General features: G+C 40.3%; 1 protein-coding gene across 9 annotated transcripts in view; it reads left to right on the top strand.

Annotated features, from left to right (window-relative positions):
• GLCE (glucuronic acid epimerase) overlaps nucleotides 1–21,650 on the top strand; it is a 145,035-nt gene that overhangs the window by 64,644 nt on the left and 58,741 nt on the right. Inside the window, exons 2-4 of one of the 9 annotated variants that reach the window (XM_065559142.1) lie at nucleotides 16,109–16,247; nucleotides 17,144–17,290; nucleotides 17,539–17,640. The exons of 2 other annotated variants lie outside the window; for them this stretch is intronic. Coding sequence is in view for 1 of the 7 variants with exons in the window: in XM_065559140.1 (XP_065415212.1) it covers nucleotides 18,130–18,146 (17 nt within the window). In the remaining 6 variants the exon portion in view is untranslated. Of the gene's footprint in view, nucleotides 1–5,134; nucleotides 5,274–14,841; nucleotides 14,950–16,108; nucleotides 16,248–17,143; nucleotides 17,291–17,378; nucleotides 17,450–17,538; nucleotides 17,641–17,808; nucleotides 18,147–21,650 lie in introns of those variants that run through there. 6 more of the 9 variants (XM_042856541.2, XM_065559141.1, XM_005300701.4 and 3 more) reach the window with 6 other exon arrangements.

Below are 21,650 nucleotides of genomic sequence, written 5' to 3'. Positions count from 1 at the left end.
TTGCTGTTTAAAAAAATATTGTATTTCTCTGCGTACAGTGCTGACTGTAAGTTTGGAGATGTGATCTTCACAGTCTCCCCATGTACTTTTTTACTGGGATTTGCCATGGTGCAGTGGCTGCTAGCAAGTACCGAAAGTTACATGGTATACAGTCTGGCACTTTTCTGTTCCTTGCAATTCTTCTAGTTCTGTTGTTCCTTTCTTTCATGGGTCTTGGAGACTTACAAACCTCTAAACCTTTGAGGTAGGTTAATAGTGTAACATTTGTTCTAACGATGGTGGGAAATAGAGAACCAGAAAGTCAGTGGAAAAGCAGGGAATAAGCCTTGTCTACACGGGGGGGATTTGCCCTGATTCCAACCGCTGATGTACTGCACTCACCCAAACTGCTAATGACCGTGAGTACTACTTATTTGCAACTGTGGAGCTTAGTGGCTTTGCCTGTTTGTGCTGGTGTTGCTACCTCATGGATAGATGGCTTTGGGGTAAGCTCCCAGTATAGACCAAACCTAGACTGTAGGAGTCGTGAACTTCAATCTTCCTCTGTTTAACATTTTTTTTTCATGTGAATCTTATTGTGTGCATGAATGGATTGAAAAATCCACTAGCCCCTGGTGATTGCAAGTCTTAATATAAGGTTCTGTGGACTGAAGCCTTAATTTAAAAGAAAAATTGCTGGCCCTCTGAATATGAGCGGAAAGTAAACTGATTCAGTGTTCCTTTTGACCCCAGTGCTGCTGCTCACAGCCTTATTAAGCATCAAAGCGAAAACTGTCAAGGCTCTGGTGAGTTTCATTGCTGCAGTTCAGAACTCCGAGGGCAGTGGCAAAACTAGCAAATCTTGTCAGTTTTACTCTGTTTGGAAAATCTCAGATTTCTAGGAGGTGAGATTGGACCCCAAAATGGAGGTTTGGGGAAGACTACAGGAGCAAGGGGGGGGGGGTCTCTTTCAGCAACTTGCCGAAGGGGCTTCCAACTTATCAAATGCTTATTAGCCACAAGGTGATTCCAGAAGGATACTCAGGATTAGGTCTGGAAACAGCACTCTAGTGAGAATTCAGTCTTCTACAGCAGCTGGAGGTCCCAGTGAGAGGCTGGACTACTTTCATTACCACTTCACCTTCCTGGTCAGATCCACCTCTTGATTGCCCTCTGATAGATGTAGGTTGCTGGTTAGTAGGTGTCTAGTACACCTTTAAACATGGATTTTGTGTTAGATGGAGCCGTATCTCAGGTGGTCATGTTTTTAGTGTTTCTCATCTAGCTTGTGGGAAAGCTTTAAAACCTATTAAGGTTTAAATTTAGAAAATTCTTCACAGGTCTGGGAAATTAATTTATATTTCAGTACTCTGTAAAGGGGTGAGAACTTATATATTGTGTCAACACTTAGTTCTTGTTTCTAGGTTAATTTAAATGTAGTGCTTGTTGAGAATTTGAACATCTGGTTTTTGAAGTGTGGCGCTCCAATTACTGCATAACTGAACACTATGCTTAACGGATTTAGTATTATACGTGTCCATAGTGGATTGCCAGGATGGCTCCTAGCTTTTATTGGTGTTTTGGTGCTGCTTTTATAACTAGCAGTGAAATTCCAACTTGACATGGAGCACTTCCTGTTGGCATAACGATTAATACACAATCTAATGCCTCCACATACCTGAATCCTACGTGGTCATGTAAAGTAGGTCACATTTTTAAAACAGAAAATTGGTGCATCAAAATGAAAACAAGTAGACATGCTAACCACATTGCACTTTTGTGAGGGAGATCTAGAATAAGTAGAAAGGACTTACTATCCAAAAGCTTAGAGATTTAAGTACCTAAATATTTTTATTTAATGTGTTTTAGAGCAGGAAAGATTTTCTGCTGTGTAATGCTTCCAAAACCTTTGGCAGCTGCAGAATTTTATATCTGAATATGGAATGTTTTAGCTGTTTCATGGCATAGAATTTTTGAAGTGTTTACAGCATTTTCAGTGTGTTCATAGCATGTCTGCTCCAGAACTAGATTTAAAAAAAAAAAAATTACCACAGATCAATAACTAAAGGGAATTCATATTGTAATACTCCTGAAGAACTTCAGTTATTGCTCCCCTTGTTATAGGACTCGGGCCAGTTTAGCATGGCCCTCATCAGGAGATTAACAAATTTGATAGTCTCAGTGTAGGATTAAGCTTGAATTTGTAAATCACTTCTAAACACTTGTGTATACAAACCTTTCAGCTTTTTTAATCAATCACTTGCCTCTTATTGGACTCTCCAAGTTCTTGAATCCAAATTGGTACACCTTTTTTTTTTTTTTAAAAGGTTACTTTTAGTTCTGGAACATTGACATTTAAGTGCTATACTTAACAAATCAGACAACATAGGATTTAACAGGTGTTAATGTGGAACTTCATGGTGGCTGCAGGAGTAGAATAAGACTTTTCTGTTCCAAAACCCCATCCCTTACATGAGTGCTATGAGCATTATAGGGCCTCTGACACAGATGAGCTATTTATATTTCATCCAACAGAGGAGTGAAATGTAGCTAAGAGTGAGGGCAAATTGTTTCTACCCAGGCTGGAATATGATGTACCAGCGCTTACAAGTGGTTTTGGTTCCTCCCATTAGCAGGCTGAGAAAAGAAAAAAAAATGTGAAGAGCTTTGTTATACTAGCTCACACTGAGGTTCCCCTGTCTCTGGCAGGTGGGGGACTTAGGTCTTATTGTCTAACATCTTTGTTTTTTCTGAGGAGGTTACTTGGGAAAGAAAACAGACTTTTTCTGGCATGGCTTTTGAGATGGTTCTCTGAGAATACTGTGCTTCAATTCATGAGATAATCCACTTCAGGAATCTCTTGCAGCATATTTGGGAATTGCAGTACACCTCTACCCCAATATAACGCAACCCAATATAACACGAATTCGGATATAACGCGGTAAAGCAGCGCTCGGGGGTGTGTGGGGGGGCTGCGCACTCCGGCGGATCAAAGCAAGTTCGATATAACGCAGTTTCACCTATAACGCGGTAAGATTTTTTTGGCTCCCGAGGACAGCGTTATATCGGGGTAGAGGTGTAGTTCCTGAAATTCAGCTGACTTTTTTGGGTGTTTCTTTTTATTAGGTGGTTTGTCTATTCACTGAAAGTGAGGCAGATACCCTTTGAACTCTGAGTGAATTGTTTGTTCATGAGTCCTGGGAGACGTTACAATAGTGAGCAGCCTCCTTCCCTAGTTTTATCTTCAATCTTCAAATGTGTTTTGCAAGTCTGCTGTGCAAGTGGTCCATATTGTTATGTCTGTTACAGAGCATGGAGTTACATGAGCAATTGTAGATCAATAATTAACTTCAGGTGGCTGTAGTCTTAAGCATCAATTATGGTGTTTTTAAAAGCAAAAGGGTGAAATTGATGTCCTGCAGTACGTATCCAGTATGAATATACCGCACCATTAGACTATGCTTCTCCATTTCTCAGATAGAAGGCAGTGGAAGGCAATTGTACTAACAGGCTAACTTAGCACTTGCTTGCTGTCTCTTCACGTGCTTTCTAAAGGACATGCACTTTTCTGGAAAAGTGTAAATGTTCAAGTCCCAAGCTAACTTAAATTAAAGTCTGAAATTTAATGGATGTTGACTTGAGCCCTTAAGAAGTGTGTAACCTGTACTAACTATATTTCTCAGCTGACTTCCCCACCTGTTAAAAAATGCAGTGATTTGCATTACTGTGTCACTTCAGCTGATTCAACTACAAACTAACAACATTTTAAATGCATTGTTAGTCTACATGATGAATAAAACAAGTCAGCAGTAGCTCATCCTGTCTTTAAAAGATAACTGAATTTGTGTGAGTCAATAGACAGAGTTCATAAGGTATGATGCATTTTTTTTTCACCACAAAAAACTGCAAAAGACATTTCTAGGGGCTGAAATGCTAATTTAATAAGTGCCATCTTGCTCAGATGTGAGGTCATTTGACTCTCAGTGGGAATGCAGTCCACTAAACAACTGTTAACTAGTTTTCCCACATGCTTGACTCGCTAATAGAAGCCTTATCTGACATTTAAAATTGTCTGTTAAATCAAGCTTCAAATTTCAATCTGTTCTTTAAGGCTTGAGCTTTCAATTCTGGTCTCACAAAACCTTGTCGGATAGAGTGCCTCCAGCACGGGCCTTAAATTGATATTTATAAGGGCATGTCTGCGCTACATGGACTCTACTGGTGTAACTATGTTGGTGTAGCTATGCCGGCATAGCCCTGTAGATGTGGCCTACACTGACAGAAGGGTGTCTTCTGTTGGGGTAGGAACACCAGCTCCCTGAATGAAGCTAGCTTTGTTGATGGAAGCCTTCTTTGGAGAGCATCTGAAGGTGTGAATACCCCGTTCATTTCAGTGGGTGATATCGTGAACGCCAGTAATGCTTTAAATGTCAATGTTGGTGAGCAGCAATAGATCTGACAAAGTATGTAAGACCATATTTGAAGTTCAACGCAGGCTTTTCCTGAAGTGAGTGTGGTTGGTGGGCAGGGGGAAGGTTGGGCATGGGTATGAAGGATATGCTTGAGGAAAGGAAGCATGGTGGAGGCCTACTCCTGTTAATGGATACATCTTCCAATATGTGTGCGCAGTTGGTTTCATTTCCCTAAAAGGGGCTTCGCTTTCAACGGTTTAAGAAACACTGCTTTGAGGTCAGTAACTTAGATGTCAGTCCTGTCCTGTCCTGTCCAAATGCAACATCTGGTTGAGGAACTGTAAAGTGTGATACCAGAGTTCGATGGCACTAGTGTTTAAACGTATTGAAACGTTCTTTACACTACTCATTCATGCTACAGCACTTCATGCGAGTGTTGTCCCTGTAATATACAAAGCTTTCTGCTGTATATAGACCATGTAAAGATGCTGACTTATTGCTAAACGCTAGATTAAAAGAATGCATTTAAATAAGTTTTTTCCTCAGTAGCCTGCATTTAGCGTCTTAAAACTGACTTTTAGACCATTTTACTAATCCAGTTGGCTCTTAACACACCTTAGTGTATTTTTTTGTCTTTCTCCAACACAAGGTTTGATTTTTTTTTTTTCCCCTCTCCCATTAAAGCAAAATTTATATAATCTACTCTGTCCTCTCATTGTGTACTAGTGCCCTCTACTGGAATGAACATCAAAGCTGCTCAAGTGTGATCATTTCCCTTTCTAGTGACTGCAGCCAGCAGATAAAACACAAACTACCGCAGTGAAACAATTGACATTGCTTTTACATTGTCGTCATGTATCATGAAGGAATATCCAAGCATATGTGAGTGCAGTTTGATCAGTCTCTCTACTCTTAATCATGTATTCTCAATTTTATTTTAAAATGGTGCATTCCAGTTCTAATATTTTTAACATCTTTATTTGCATGCAAATTAAAAACACACTCCAAATAGCCTCTCCTGACAGCCCATAGAGGCAAAATGGGTGGTCATTCTGCCTTTCATAAATTTTGATCTGTACACCGAAAAAGCCCTTCTGAATTTGAAGAGAACCTGATAACTAGATGCCAATAAAAACTAGCCCAGCTGCAAAGTCCAAAAACCGTACAGTGCTGCCTTTGTTGGAGGAAAGTCCTATCTCCACCTCTAAAGCTGGAGCGCCTGACTAATGATGTTCCATGGAATGCTTGGGTTAGAGTCAACCGGTTTCAGGTTGGTTTTGTATGGAAACTGACAGAAAGAATCTCTGGAATATTCTTCCTTGTGATCCTGTTCCTCATAGGATATGAATATGCAGCTTGAAGGAAAGGAGGCTTTGCATATGACAGGCATTTCTACTTTCTAGTTTAATGTTTAAAATCTTGCAGTACACTCCAGTTTAAGAGTAAATATGCAAGGATTGATGTTAATTCACTGCATGAAGCTCAAGCCCTCAAAAGCAAGGAAGACTGAGTTATACTTTCCAGATATCTCTAATATGTTTGGGTATCACAGAGTCCCATAACCCTTGTTTCCTCTTCAAGTGCTGGTCGCTATGTGTGTTCTACACTTGGGTGTGCATGTGCCATGCTCCCAAGTCTGGAAATACGAACAGTGTCCATTGGACTGCATATGTGCAGTGGATCTCCTCGTGCTCCAGAGCATAGGAGGCAATGCGGGCTAGCGTCTCTCCAGTTCCTTCTTACTGCCACGTGGTCTGAGTTGGAATCCTGTGTTCTCAGTGTTCTCCAGCTTTTTTGATAAAACGTATAGTTTTGCAAATGGTTTTTATGCTACTTAGCCTGTTAGTATAGCTAGAGTTTTATAGCATAGTTAATGTAGCTTTTTGTCACCATCTGAGGACTCCCTCCTCCAGGGCTCCTCAAACAATTTTTACAGGGGGATGCTGAGCCATCGAACCAAATTGTAAACCGTCTATGTAATGGAGTCCACTTCACCCCTGTAGCACCCCTAGTTCCAGAACCTATGCTGTCCCCATGGTCCGGGACTATGCCCAGAGTCCAGGGGTTCAAGAACTGCATCTCTTGCCCTTTCTCCTTCTCCATCAGCAGCAATCAAGAGCGCTGCCTCTACTTCTTGGGTGAGGCACATATTTCTGCAAGGCATAATATCTGTCATTCGTTTCTACCAAGAACTCATGAAGTTCATGAACTTCACCTAAGGAAATACCTGATGGAGAAGGTTCTGAGGCTCCTCTGATCCAGGCCAGGGAGACTTGCCCTCTCCACCTTCTTAGTGCATTGACCTCAACAGACAAGCCAAGCATGTACTTAGAAGAGAAGTCTTCAATACCTAAACCCAAGGACTTTTCTTCCAGGGCTTCCCATGAGAATGGGAGCACTCTCCTGGTTGCAAGGACAGATCCCTGTCAAGGACTGTCCACAAGAGATGTAATCCATCCTCAAGCCTGTCAAGGTGGGTGAGCCTTTGCACGTGGACCCTAAAGGACCGGCACCACTGAAAACCCCCAGACTGGAGGGTAAAGTGTGCAGGAAGAAGCATCTGTTGGTGACTCCAGCACTGAATCATAAGGACAGTCATCCACCGGTTTAATCTATGAGCATGGGTCGGGATTTGCAATCAGTACTGACTTCACCTCACTTGCAGGGCTTTTCTCCTGCTTATACAGTCATTCCATATCCAAGTGATGTCAGTGTCACTATGGTCTTTTACATAAACAGGGTGGAGCAAGATCTCTTCCCCTTTGCCTAGAAACAGTCAGGCTTTGGAACTGGTGCATCAGAAACTGCATCATACTTCCCAGGTATTCAGAACTCCTGAGCAGGCACTTCTCTGCAGGCCACAGGTGGGAGATCCACCACTCTCTCCTGAGCGAAATAGTCACAGAGTGGGGAACGCCTCAGTGCGACCTCTTTGCATCCAAAACAAACAGAAATTCCTTAGTAGTACTCCAGAGGAGCCATGGGCCAGAACTCCCAGGGCGATGCACTCCTGTTGTCATGGAAAACTATCTCAAATATGCCTTTTCTCCCATTCCCTGGCTTTCACATGTCCTACAAAAGATACACCACAACAGGGCCAACATCGTTCTTCTCTCATCCATTTGGCCCAAGGCAGTGTTGCTTCCCAGAGCTCCTGACAATGTCAGCCTGCCTCTCATCAAGATTCACCCCTTCCCAGACCTCTGAACTCTAGAGCAGGGTGGGGGGCAGAATCAGACACCCCAATCCAAGTTCACTCCACCTCACTGTCTGGTGTTGAGATGGGCGTCTGAAATAGAATGCTCCTGCTTAGCACCTGTTAAAGGCTATCCTTACTCTAAGTAGAAAAGATTCACCTAGGACCTGCTATCTAGCTAAATAGAAGCATTTCTCTGCCTGGGTGCAGCACTGTCAACATTCTCCAGTCACTGCAGATACTCCAGTCATTTTAGATTATCTCCTGTCTCTAAAAAAAAAAAAAAAAAAAAAACCTCAGGACTTTCTACTAGCTCGTTATGAGTCCACCTTGCATGATTAGTGCCTTCCTCCCATCAGTAGATGGACATTCTGTTTCACTAATTCTTCTACAGTATTATTCATGGGGGGGCCTGATTAGGACCTTCCAACCAGTGGTCAGAGCACTCACTGGTCCCTCAATCTTGTCACCAAGAGTTCAGATTGATGATCTTGTGTCAACAAGATATGTGCCATGCCCCCACCTGAAAATTGCTTTTTTTTTTTTTTTTAGTGGCTGTCATTTTGGCCGGGATGGTCAGCGAGTTGGGAGCTATCGTGGCAGACCCTCCTCATGGTTTTTCACAAGGAAAAGGAATCCCTTGGCCTCCATCTTAAATTTCCCCCCAAGGTTTCTTCTGAATTCAACATCAACTAAAGTATCCACTTACCTGTCTTTTTTCTCCCCCCAAAATCCCACACTTAGCTGAAGAGAAGAGACTTCACTTCATCATCATCATCTGATATGCCCTGGCATTCTACCTGTAAAGGACCAGCCTTGCCATAGCAGAAAGATTGTGAGGTGAAGCTATAGCTTTTCAGAGAATCTAAGTGAGCTTCAGGGTGCAGGGCCGGCTTTAGGCCCAATCCCCCGATTCGGGCCCCGCGCCCTAAAGAAGAGCGCCTAACTTTTTAATTTTTACTCACCCGGCGGTGGTCCGGGTCTTCGGCGGCACTTGGGCGGCGGGTCCTTCACTCGCTCCGGGTCTTCGGCGGCATTTCGGCGGCGGGTCCTTCAGTGCCGCGGAAGGAGGGGGAGGGATAGCTCAGTGGTTTGAGCATTGGCCTGCTAAACCCAGGGTTGTGAGTTCAATCCTTGAGGGGGCCACTTAGGGATCTGGGGCAAAATCAGTATTTGGTCCTGCTAGTGAAGGCAGGGGGCTGGACTCGACCTTTCAAGGTCCCTTCCAGTTCTAGGAGATAGGATATCTCCATTAATTAATTAATTATTTTATTTAAGATCCGGAGCAAGTGAAGGACCTGCCGCCCAAGTGCCACCAAAGACCTGGACCACTGCCGGGTATTTGAATTGGGCCACGCACTTGTTCGCTAGACATTGCCTGCTAGGTCAGGCCTTTGCTGCAGATGCAAGAGTGGGATCTGCAGTACTCAAAGCATCTTTGCAGCCAGGTTCTGTGTGCCCCCCTCCAGAAGGGGAGAGTTGGACTCAAATCACTGAGCATTTAAAATGACTGAAAATCAGAATGGAAACGAAGTTGGCTAAAATGGATGCTTAATTTTTTATTTTTTTTTTTGATGGGATGCCATTACTTCAGCTTTGCTACATGTGGCTTCAGACAATTAAGAACTCCCTTTCTCCTTTGATTTTTTTTCATTAATATTAATGTAATCTTGATACTGAGCAGTTAATTGGGTGTCATCCCTACTTTAAATATCATATTTAAACTGAAAAGTGCTTTTAATAAATGACAAATGTCAATATAAAATTCCATGTGTTCTCAATGTAACTCTAAAGACATCAGCCTTCCGGCTTCCTCTGGCCCACCATTCATTACCTGATGATAAGTACTCTTTAACCTTTAAGTCTTTTGTGCTATTTGGATAGCCTTTTAGATCAAATGTTTTTCATTACAACATTGCTGCCTTCACATTGATAACGCAGGGGACCAAAATACCATCCTGTTCATCTGGGAACCAGTAGAGTTTTGAAGTTATTGAAAAGTAATCTGTGCTCTATTTCCGTGGTTGGGCAAAAATGGAGCTGGAGGAGGAGAGAATAATGCAGAAATTGGGGGATAACAGGAAGAAATTTGAGAGGAATAAACTTAAGTGTTGGTTTTGATAGTTGTATATCAAATATCTAACTTAAAATATAGTCACTATTTCAATACAACACTAGACTCTGCCCATTCGTTAGCACTGAAAATGGATAGACCATAAAATTAATATGATACAGCCATGAACACTGAACCTTGCTTATGCTAGCACTGTAGAGATGTTGGGAGGGAAAAAAGGAAATACTGATTTTTCCTAATTCTCGGCAAGGCCCCATGCTGTCAGTAAAATGCCATTTGACTTTCGCTAAAATCAACAAGAAGGCGCAACAGGAAGCCACATTAACTTCTGCTCCATTTAAAAACAGGTGATGAAGTTCCCAATATGAGGATGAAAACACCCAAGGAAAAGCTTGGTTTGCAGATTTTGAATGAGGGTGCCGCAAACAATTGCAGGTTTTTTTTTTTTAAAGTGTGTGGAAAGTAACCTTTCTGCCTTTATTTTTTTTCTTCTTCTTGAGTTTATGAAGGACTAGTCCAGATTTTTTTGATGTAAAAATCAGATGTCTGTAGGTCATGTCAGTTCTAGGGAGCAGCATAAAAATTCTTCATTGACCTAGTTAACCCTTTGACATAAGGTATTAGAGCTGGGCAAATTACTGACAACTTACCGGCCACATTGACTTGCTCTGACGCTTATATAGTTCTTCAGTCTAGGAGAGAGCGGTAGAACATGATCGAGTGGCTGGAAGTTGAAGCTAGATAAATTCAGACTGAACATAAGGCGTACATTTTTAAGTGAGTAATTCACCATTGGAACAATTTACCAAGGATGGATTGTCCATCACTGACAACTTTTTAAATCAAGATTTGATGTTTTTCTAAAAGCTCTGCTCTAGGAATTATTTTGGGGAAGTTCTATGGCCTGTGTTATGTAGGAGGTTAGTGTAGACTATTACAATGGTCCCTTCTGGCCTTGGAATCTGTGAATCTGTATGCTGTCCTTCAGTGTTTAGTTCTTATTAAAAAGAGAAGCTTCATGAGTAATCAAACAGCTTGTCTTTCCCTACTAAACTCTGCCTAGTGTCCAAAATTGTTTCTTTATCCTGGTATGAGTCTTTATGAGGAAAAAATTGTCTCTTGAGTGAGCATCTTCAACTTTCTTCTGTAAGAATGTGGAGCTGATTGGATGAGATACAGTTTTACTCTGGGTAAAGCTGCATGTCATGGTGCAGACTGTCTGGAATTAGGGATGTGCCAGAATTGGGTGTTTAGTTGCAGTGAGCATAAATGCTGGCAGTGTTGGGGGATAAAAATCATATCCGGTATTCTGTTTCCATAGTATTCTACCAAGGCTTATTCTGTGCTAAAATTCTGTTTTTTTCGTGTTTAACACAGACTTCAATAAAAAGACATTGAGGCTGACTGTCTAAAACTTTCGTATTTGGATATTCAGTTATAATTTGGAAACTAGCATAATGTTCTGTTGTTGCAGTAACTATATAAGATACAATAGGGTATAACTTGGTAATCTGTTAATACTGCGTTGGAAGTACTGAAATTTAAGGCTGCAAGTCCTCTAACCGCGCAAGGCATGTAGTAATGGCTTAATACTATAGTGTAGTGTCATAATACTATATTGCAATAACTGTATAAGCTAGCTTCAAAACTGTAAACAAATACCAAAATTTAACTTCACAGCTGTGCATTGCATTTTTCTGTAGAATGCTTTGAAATGAGAAATGCAGATCGCTGTCTCCAATTTTAGCCCCCATACCTTGTCTAAATTTGTCTTTCAATACTAGTGGAGCTCTTGTCCATCTTGACACATGAATTCAGTTGGCTGTAGTATCATTTCAACAATAGTTTTGTTGAATGCAGTAATGCTATCATTAGATGCACTTTTCTCCCCCTCACAGCTGTCAGTGACACAAAAGGCAGTCAGTGAAAAGGATTATCTGAACAAGGACGTTAGAAGTCCTTGTATATGCACTTATGTCAGTTATTTCTGAGTAGCCAGGTCAGTCCCAATTATAAAACATTTTAATCTCGTGCCATGCCTCTGCATATTGTTGAGATTAGCCATGGTTCATGGCCTGAAGAGTTCACAATCTAAATTAGAAAAATGAAGGGGTAGGGGAAAGGGGCAAGGACTAACACACACAAAAATAGTTTACACTAGAAAGCAGAAGAATCATAAATTTTTGTTTTTGTATTTTTTCTGAAGAGTGCCTATAAATTCTTTTTGTATTTGTTGCCCCTTTGTCCTCCAGCTTTGTTACCAGAGCCTTTGTGGAATTGTCTGAATTTGGGTTTTTGTTGCATAAAGGCCCAACCTCTCTCCCCTTAAGTTACTCATAATACCTCTATCTAGCTCCAGGTCAGAGCCATTGGCATAGCTACTTCTACCTCTTGCCTAACTTCCAGTATTATCTTCCTGCTACTACAGAGGTAGCAAGGGCATTTCTAGCAGTTACAAGGTGAGGGTTCAGCCTGCAGAAGCCATGAAGTGCAGACTCCACAGAGAATTATTCTTCCTTAATCTTCCATCACTCTTCTTTCTTAGCAACAGGGAGCTGCCTTCTAGACTGGAGCCTCATTGCCTTAGGATGCTGGGTCAGATCCACTGTTATGGTGGATTCCCACCCTCCAACCCCACCGTGCAGATTATCCTCTTTTGTCGCCCAGAGAAGAGAGCTAGAGTTCATCCATCATTTCACTGATGTAAAAGCAGTGGGTGAAGTTACCCCCATGTGAGCTATCCTTAGTGTCCTATTTGCTCTAAAAATTAAACAAAGCATTCTGGAGATCAGTTGTCCACACACACCTGTTTAAATATTTAATCTCCTTAGCTGGTCTGGTCAGTTTTATTTCTTTGACTGCCATAGATGTCTGCACCAACAATACCTGTGAATCTGCTTTGTCAAATGCACTTCCCAGGACAGTTCCCCACCTTTGGTCTCTCATTTGCTCCCAGCCACATGGTGGTGGTCATAGCTGCTCACCTCAGGAAGCAGCTTCCTTCCAGGAGACGCAGTTGTCAGTGTGCTGAATTTCTGGTCCTCTTTTGTCATCCGTGTCCCATTAATTGATGCGAAAGCTCCATGGCCCCCTCCTGGATCTCATCCTCCTCGGGATCCACTTCAGCATGAAGACTTCCCTGCCTGCTTAGTTTCAGGTCCTGTATCTGTTTGTTTTCTACAAGCCAGGACAAGATAGAAACAGAAGTTGGTCATTCTTATCGCTAGACCTCTCCACATAAATCTTTCTCTCACATATGGACCCCAGATTGCTATACTGGTCCTCCTGTCCAGTCTCCACTGGTCCCTTGTAATGAATAGACACAACTCTGCCTAAGTGGAGTGAGGATGGCACATGGGAAATATCCTTTATCAATGGTCCTGTTTTAACATAGAGCTTGTGACAGGTTTTTAAATCGATATTATTCTAAAGTCATTTGACTTACTGAATCATTGGTCAGCTTCACTTCATTACTTTCTGTTGTCTTATTGGGGCAGGGGGAAAAGCAGTGAGCATTTTAAATAAAAAGTACTTTTGTTAATGGGTCTTACGTGTTCTAGGTAAAAATTATTACCAAATTCTCAAACAAATTGATGATAGTATTAGAGTTCTGTACTAAAGAACTGAAATGAGCTACGTGTTGAGATTTGCTTTTATGGTGTGCTATAGGAAAATTTAAATAAAAGTAGGCTGGGTATTTTGTGTGTGGTGGAATGGTACCTTTCTTAAGCTTTGTCTTTTTTAAAACTCAGAGCTATTTTCTAAGTGAAGTATAAAAACAGTTCCCTTTGTATTTGATTTTTTTCTTCATATCGTTTTGTAGATGGCACGGGACTGTGTAACTTGCTAAGTCCTTCCATTAGTATTTTAATGCCACGCACTGCTGGCTGAGGGCAGAACCATGTCATGAAGTTCCTTGAAAAGAAATAAATGGTACCTTTGAAATCATGCCAGAGCATGGTCCTGTTCAAGAAAGAGCTTGGTACCCTCACCACCTTGGGTGAAACTTCAGTTCCGGAATCTGAAATCCAGTCCTTGCCCCTCTCCCTCATTTTTGTTCACTGATTGTATTGTTTTATCCCCTTGAAAAGGGAAATAGCATCCACACACAACTCCAGTAAATCTCCTTGTTAGTTCATTCCTCATTTGTACACTTCTGAAGTGCAAAGTCTGTAATGCAGGGACTTAACTACCATTTTAACTGTGTTATTGTAAAATTCTATATACTTCCATGGGTGTTGTTAAGAATGAAGAGGAGATCTAAAATCATCACGTTTAAGTGCCTGACCTATTGGTATCACTAGGGAAAGGTCTGGTACCCCAAATGTTAGGCTTCATCGGGGCATATCTTGACAGGCAAAAGGGTTGTTTTGTCAGTTGAGTCAGCAAGAAGTGGCCTTGGTGGCAACTTTCTACTGCTGGACAAATAATTCCTCTAGTTTGCTGTCCCTGCAGAAGGTTACAGGGATATCTGGGATTCACTGGCCTTGTCTATACTACAGGGGAAATTCAATCTAATCTATGCAATTTGAGTTACGTGAATAGAGTAACTCAAATTGACGTAACTTAGATCTACTTACTATGGAGTCCACACTCTCAGTTGTTGCCTGGAGACGCTCTCCCGTCGACTCCCCCGACTCTTCTCGATCTGGTGGAGTACAGGAGTTGATGGAAGAGCAATCTGCGGTCAATTTAGCGGGTCTAGTGAAGATCAATCAATCGCCTATGCATCGATCGCCACTCGTTGATCTCCTGGTAAGGGACAACAAGCCCACTGACTATTGCTATAAGGAACTACTGTATAAAACTCACTTATTAAAGTGGTTGCTGTTCCCATCTTGAAGCTGAACAATACTAATAGTAATTCCTCCATTCTGATAGGGAATTGGTGTGACATCATTGGCAGTTCTCTCTTGGCTTGTGTTTTGTCAGTGGAATTATCAGTGTGGAAAGCGTGCAAACCGCAGTAGCAACCAGTTGTCAGGACTGTGAAGAAGGTAGCGAATAGCCCACTTGTGCATTTCAGATTGCCCATCTCTGAGAAACTGCTGAAGACAGTGACAGAACTAGATTAATGGAATTGTAATAGTGCGGCTGTTAAAATAACTGATTACTTGTTAGTCTCTTTCACAATGAACAGTGATCAGTTGCTTTTGTTTCCATTCACAGCATGAGATGTGGTGGCACCCAGTTCAGCCTCTTGATACTGTGTTGTATACCTTCTGAGTATGTTCCCAAAGAACCCGTTCTCCATAGTCACTAAACTCTTCAAGATCCTTAAGATCCATGTAAGCATAATGCTCCACAAGACTGTATTTTAGTTGGGATGCTTGCTTGTTGGATTTGAGTGTTTTGTGCGTCTCCGGGGAGATGTAAGTTAGTGTTCGGAAACAATTTTATATGGTTTGGTTGTGAGACCTAATACAGTGCACAGCTGGAATGTAGGGGAATGCTGGCGCTATAACTTGGGATTAAAAGGTAGCTTGGGATGGAGATGTGAATAAAAATCAAAAGGCTCATTTAGACTTACAATGTCGCAACACTTGGCTCTCTCTGGGTATACTAAGGTAGAACCTATATTTAAACCCAATCAAAACTAAAGAGGGCCACCTCCATTAATAATAATAATAATAATAATGCCTAGCTCTTATATAGAATTCTTCATCCATAGGTCTCAAAATGCTTTACAAAGGAGATCAGGTTCATTATCCCCATTTTACTGATGGGAAAACTGAGGCACGGGGCCAGGGGGGTGACTCTTCCAAAGTCACCCAGCAAAGCAGTGGTAGAGCTGAGGATTGAACCTAGGTCTCCTGAATCCCAATCTAGCAGACAACTGCCTGGTTTAAGCTATCGCTATAAAGTATCTCCAGTTTCACTTTCCTTTTAGACAGACATTAAGGACCAGACCATTTCTGCTGTAAAACTGATTTTTAGTTTTAGTAGTCAGTCTCCTGAGTGGTCACTCAAAGGCTTTGTTGAACCTGGGAACTTTGGCCATTGAAAGTTGAAGGTGGTAGAGGAAGCCAGTAAAAATTATTCCTGGAAAGTAAAGCAAGGCTGTTATTAAAAACTAAAAAGCATCCGTATTTAGAATCTCTGGGGCTTTTGAGGAGATGTTACCCTAGTGTGCTATAATCTTTAAAAGTCCACATTCCACTATACACAGTAACTAGTTTGATTATTTTTTTTAAACTGTTCTTCCCAGCCTTTAACTTTTGATGGTTGTAAGAAAACATGAAGTGTTTTGTAAGCTGGTTTTTGGTTTTGTTGCTTCAATTTATAAATAAGAAATGCTGGAAAATGAACATTTTGTTGTAAAGATGTTTTGAAGGCCACATTTAAAAAAAAAAAAAGAAAAAAGACTTCTAGAAGAAAAACTGACAATTTAATGGTGCATGAGGCAGTAATAAAAATGCCTGTGTGGTTATGTTTAATCCTTTAAAGGAGAGAAAAGAAACACTGTAGTTATCAGCATTCAAAAGGCACGACACCGGCTTAAATATATGCAAAGCCTTGGAGAGACTGAAGAAATTTACTGACTATATTGCAGAAAGCTTCTGACAGGCGCATCGCATCTTTGAAAGTAAGATTTGAATTATTAAAGCTGTCTTTGTTTATTAAATTGGGCCTCCAGTGAGAGGATTGTATGAAGAAATGTCATGCAGACTTGAGTTGAATTGGGCATAATTTGTAATGGGTATTAAAAGTAAATTTACCTTCTTGGACTAGAACAGTAAGTACATTCAAGTGCTTTAGAAAATGAAAATTCTAGTTTCAGGTGTACAGTAGATTGTGTCTTTTAAGTTTGTTCTTGCAGCAGATAAACACACCTCTGTTTAAGGAGACCAGTTTGTTAGTGAAGGGATAATCCTTTTAAAACCAAGAGACTTGAAGGCAAAGCAGTTCAACAGAGGGGTCTTTGTTAATTTTATATCAGGAATGCAAGGGAAAGAGATGAGAGCCAAGGTGTGTGTTTGGGGATGGGATGATTAAAATGCTACTTTTTGGAAAAATTAATTACATGGGGTTTAAAGTGAATTAAAAAAATTAAATTAGATCATTTAAAACATTTTAGTTGTGGAAAAAATGTTTTTCCACCTATTTGAATCAAGTATAGCATATATATCTAACTTTATGCACATAGCAATTTATCTTCTGTTTTCAGGAAAGTGGGACCACTGCATTGTAAAATACTTTTTCTTATGCCTGTTCTCAGTTGGATTGTGTTAGTTTTGCATGTTTCTAACAAAGTAGATGGAAAATCTTCACAAATATTGTGGGATCAGCACAGACACTGTAAACAAAGCACTTCATAAGAATGTTTAATTTAGGATATTTTTTTCTAAAACTTATTTTGTAATTTCAGGGTTTTGATTACCTCTGCAGTCCAAGTGCAGACAGCATAATTTGTTCAAGGTTGCAAACTGGGCTCCAATTTTTTGTTAGCTTTTTCATTTTTTATCTATTCCTTTTATGCAGTTTCTCAAGTGGAACACCATGATGGCTTATTTAAAAATGGAATCCTTTAAATATGGGATTTAAATCTGAATTCTTCAAAAATGTTTAATGAAAACCATGCATTTTATGACACCACGAGGCAGATGTCAGGATTTACTCTTCAATTAGGTAGGATTGTGGTGGGAATAGCAGATTAGACTCCTTTGCAGCTGATGCGCTGTCTAGAGGAAGTGACATTTATGCTCTTGATCCTTCAGTGATTTTGCATGTCAAGAACTGAGCCTTGAAATTCGTCAGCAGTGCTGTCTTAAGAGCAGACAGAGCTGAGTAAGAGGATTTTTACAGACAGAAAATTTAAGTACAAATGGCAAAACAGCAGGTGCTTAAATACATCATTTTTTTCTTTTTTTTCCTAGGAGATTGGAAAGGAAAATTGTAGGTGATTATTTGAAACTAATGTATTTTAGAAATTTGAAATCTGAGATGCACTAGAGTTTAGAGACCTTCGTTTGATTAAGGTAAGAATATTTTAAGAAAAGTGTACCTTCCCCTTTCATCTTGCTGCTTACTGTGTGTTTTTTTTTTTTATTTAACTCTTCTATCTAATCTGAGATTCTGTAGTGTAATGCATTTAAAACGTACATTGCACCCTGGGCATTTAAATGGTTAATGTTCATTCAATTTAATAACTTTCAGCTGCAAAGGGGGCATATGGGTCTATGTTTACAGAAGGTGTTGTGTTGATAACTGGGTTCTGTTTGGCCAGAGGAATTAAAGCAGGCTATTTATCATGAGGGATAAAACAGTGTGATTATAGTGCATTTACTCAGAGGAGGAGCTGGTTGGTTGTTTTTATTTTATAGTAGATCTGTCATGCAAATTAGGTTTCATGTAATTTTTTTCATTTGTTTTGTAAGCAAACTCGGTAACTACGAGGGGGTTACAGGGCAAAGGAAGTGTTTAACATTTTTTACCTTAGAGATGTCGTAGTTCTATACGATAAACCAATGAAAGAGGAGATCAGGTAAGCAGCTGTTATGGTTATCATGGCAACATAAAATTACTCAAGTGCTAAGTGCATATTTATCTCTAACCATTTAATTTTTTTACCAAACAGCCTTTTTTCCCTTTATAAACGTATGTTAATTACTATTGTCATGTTAAATAAAAATGAGTAGTGATATACTACCTTTTTTCTTAAGAATGAGACTGGAACATTGCATATTTGTACTAACATAGAGCATTTTTTCAAAAACTAAGTTATCTATCTATCTATCAATAAAAAAGAAGCCTCCTGATATTCCTTTTGGTGGAGTTGTATTTAAACTGTTTCCTTACTTGTGTGTGGTATAGTTAGCTGCACATAATTTTAGAAAACCAAATTACAAAGGAGGAAAACCAAAATTAGAGACCAGTAAAACTTGTCTTGAACTTCTGGTGTTCCTTTGACATGGTCTGGCTTACAGATAAAAGCAGTGATTTGAACTGCTATACCAAAACAAATTTCAGTGTTTTATATTAAAGCAATACTTTAATTGTATGTCTAAAAACTAATATACAGAAACACTTTTTGTCTAAGAAAATAGCAAATTATTTGTCAGTGGTTTTTCTTTAAAATTTAACTCCATGTGATGAGTTTATTTGGCTTATGTAAGGTACTTCTTGTGAATCTCAAACTAACCTGACCCCATAATTTCCCATGTTTGTAAACTATATTGGTGTACATGATCTGTCATTATGAGCTGTAGGACTGTCAGATGAGAGGGAGTTTAAATTGTCTTATTTTTTAAATTTGTAAATGGTAGCGGGAAATAGGAGTTGAACTGCTAACATGGATCCTCAGTTCAGGGGGTAACAGAATGTTACGTAACCAGAGAGACAAATTTCTTCCAGAGTTACACTAGTGCTATGCGTACAAAGCATCCATTTTGTGTTATGAGTATTGTGAATTGTTCCTTCTTCTGTGCAGTTTCTAAATGTAAAAGAATGCAGCAGATCCATTTGAGTTTTGTATCAATCACTTCAAATGTACAACATCCCATCACGTTAGTGTAGTCTCTACTAAGTCAGCCTCCGACTTTCAGAAAAATTAGTTTGATTTGTCAAAGTAATCATACTCCCCAAACCTCATACTTAACTGATTGTAGAATATGCTTTTTTTTATTAACTTGTAGGCAATAGAATTTGACGATTTTGGGAGTAAATAAAGTTTTGCTGTCAGGTTTTAAATATATATCCTCTTAAACATGCCTGCATAAGCAGATTGCAAAGCATCATGAGTTTTATATTTAAATTGGAATGATTTTTTTTTAGGATGAAAGTGCTTGCAGATCTGAATTGTGAGGGGTAGATGAAATTAAGCTGTGGAAGCACTGATGACAATCTACAAAGCTTTAATGTGTTAATGTAGTCTAGGCATTATCCATATTTAGAAGCATTTTAGATTGAATCCTGGAGAAATTCAGACTCCTGTCTTAAGCATGTTTCTGAAGTGATGGATGGTGTAGAACAGTAGTATGAAGGAGCTCCTAATTATTTTGCTGTTGCTATAACTATGTCAGAGACGCTAATTCCCTTAAGTTCAGTAAAAAAATAAAACTTGGGAGGGGGGAGCAAGTGGTGTTTGTAAAATGTCTTAGTTTTGTGTAGAGACCTTTTTTCTCTTCATGAATTATTCAGTTTTTTGAGTCTGCTATATTGCAGTATTTAATATACTTTAAATGACACTGAATCAGTTAATATGGTAAAGGGAAAAGATCTAGGTTTATTGAAAAATTCTCTCAGTTGTGCAGCAACAGTGAAGAATGGCTTGCTGACTTGAACTGAAAAGTATATTTTATGACCAAAACACATCAATATACCTTTGCACTTCGTGTTATCCCATATTTAAGACAATTGGGCAGATCAGAACTGGGAGACCACAGTTAAGCTCTTCGGGACAAGGGACCACTATGCTTTTAGTACAGTGCCCAGCAGAATGGGGCCCTAACTCTGATCGGAGGTTTTGGGTTCATTACAATATATATCTAACTCTAAGGAGACTGGACATTAATTAATAAGAAATTAGATTGCTATGTGGCATTAAAGTGGTGTTAAAATTATTTGAATAACTGACCTGCTGCCCAGAAGGGTCAGTCAAAGGGATTAAAAAGGGGGCACTGGCCTTTGCAGGGAAGTAAGTCTGCCCTTGTCTTGTACAACATATTTAAAAAAAAAAAAAAAAAAAAAGTTCACAAATATACGTGATGGAGTGGAGGGGCTCCACTTCCATGACATGGTGGACCCATGTCATTCCGTCTGGTCCTATGTCATTATTTTAAAGCACGACTATATGGTGTGCTCTGACAGATCAGTGCAGGCAGCATAGAGATGTCGGTCTTAAAACGTAATTTGTGTGTATATAAGCAAATGCTTTAAAATAGCTTTATTTTTTTCTGAATGATATTGGAGCCTGATTCTGACAGCCTGATTCTCTTTATATTGCTAACTTGGCTAGAAATGAGAGTATGGTAGTAATACCTACAGCGTAGCACACAGCTTGGGAAACTGACGGTAGTGTGACCCTCATTCAACTGTGTCGCTTCCAGTAGGCTGGAGCAGAAGTTCTTAGTAGGGCCAGATCACATCTCAAGTTCTGTGGGTTGGTCCTTTTATTGTTTTCTGAGGCCTCCAGTCCACTCCTAGTGGAATGCCCTTATCTCCTACCCAAATGTGCTTGAGGGCAACTCATGTTCCTCAGTATGTATAAACAATGAGCCCTCTCCCCCTTTGATGGCCTCTATGGGAACTTTCAGAGCTAGCCGTGAATTTAAAAGCACTTCCATAAACACTTTGGGCTGTTCTCCTGTTCTACTTAATGATGCCTGATACATCTGTCGTAGCAGTCTGTGTTAACCACGCCAAAATCTAAGCAGTTTTACCCAGTCTCTCCCCCCCCCCAAAAAAAATTGTACATATCGAAACTTATATGTATCACACACAATCAAACTAGGTGCCTGAAGTGTGTGTTGGGCACTCATTGTATTGCAAATGGGTAGCCATTAGACAACATCCAATAGTCTTTAGAATTGTGGGTTTCTTTCTATTTTAGCCCCTTTAGTTCCTGTGACAGAGTCACAGGTTCGATGCTCTGGAACTGCTCTGTATGACGCCAGCCAGGACTCTGGGCACGCTGTCCAGGGCCAAAAGCCTCTTCGGCTATGGCCCTCCTGGTCTGACCTAAGAGCATTCAGCATCCCTGTTCACACCGAACACTTCCCCTTGGCGGGTCCACCTGGATGGGACCCCTGGAGAAGCCAGTGTGTCCTGCCTCACAACTCCACAGTCAGCCGTGACTCTCAGCCAGTGTTGTAAAACAGTACAGCATAGAACAGAGCTTGTTAGCACAGAAATCAGTGACTTCCAGCAAAGTCCATTTTGAGGGGGACCTTGGGCTGACGCCCTGGACTCCCTCCTCTGAGTCCCAAACCGGAGACTGCCCAGCTTCCAGCAGCCTGACCCCTGATATGCCTGTTGCTGCTCCTCCTGG

The sequence above is a fragment of the Chrysemys picta genome, chromosome 10, assembly GCF_011386835.1.
Source record: "Chrysemys picta bellii isolate R12L10 chromosome 10, ASM1138683v2, whole genome shotgun sequence".
NCBI lineage: Eukaryota > Metazoa > Chordata > Testudines > Emydidae > Chrysemys > Chrysemys picta.
Note: the sequence above shows the minus strand (reverse complement) of the source record. Positions and strands in the feature narration are given on the sequence as shown.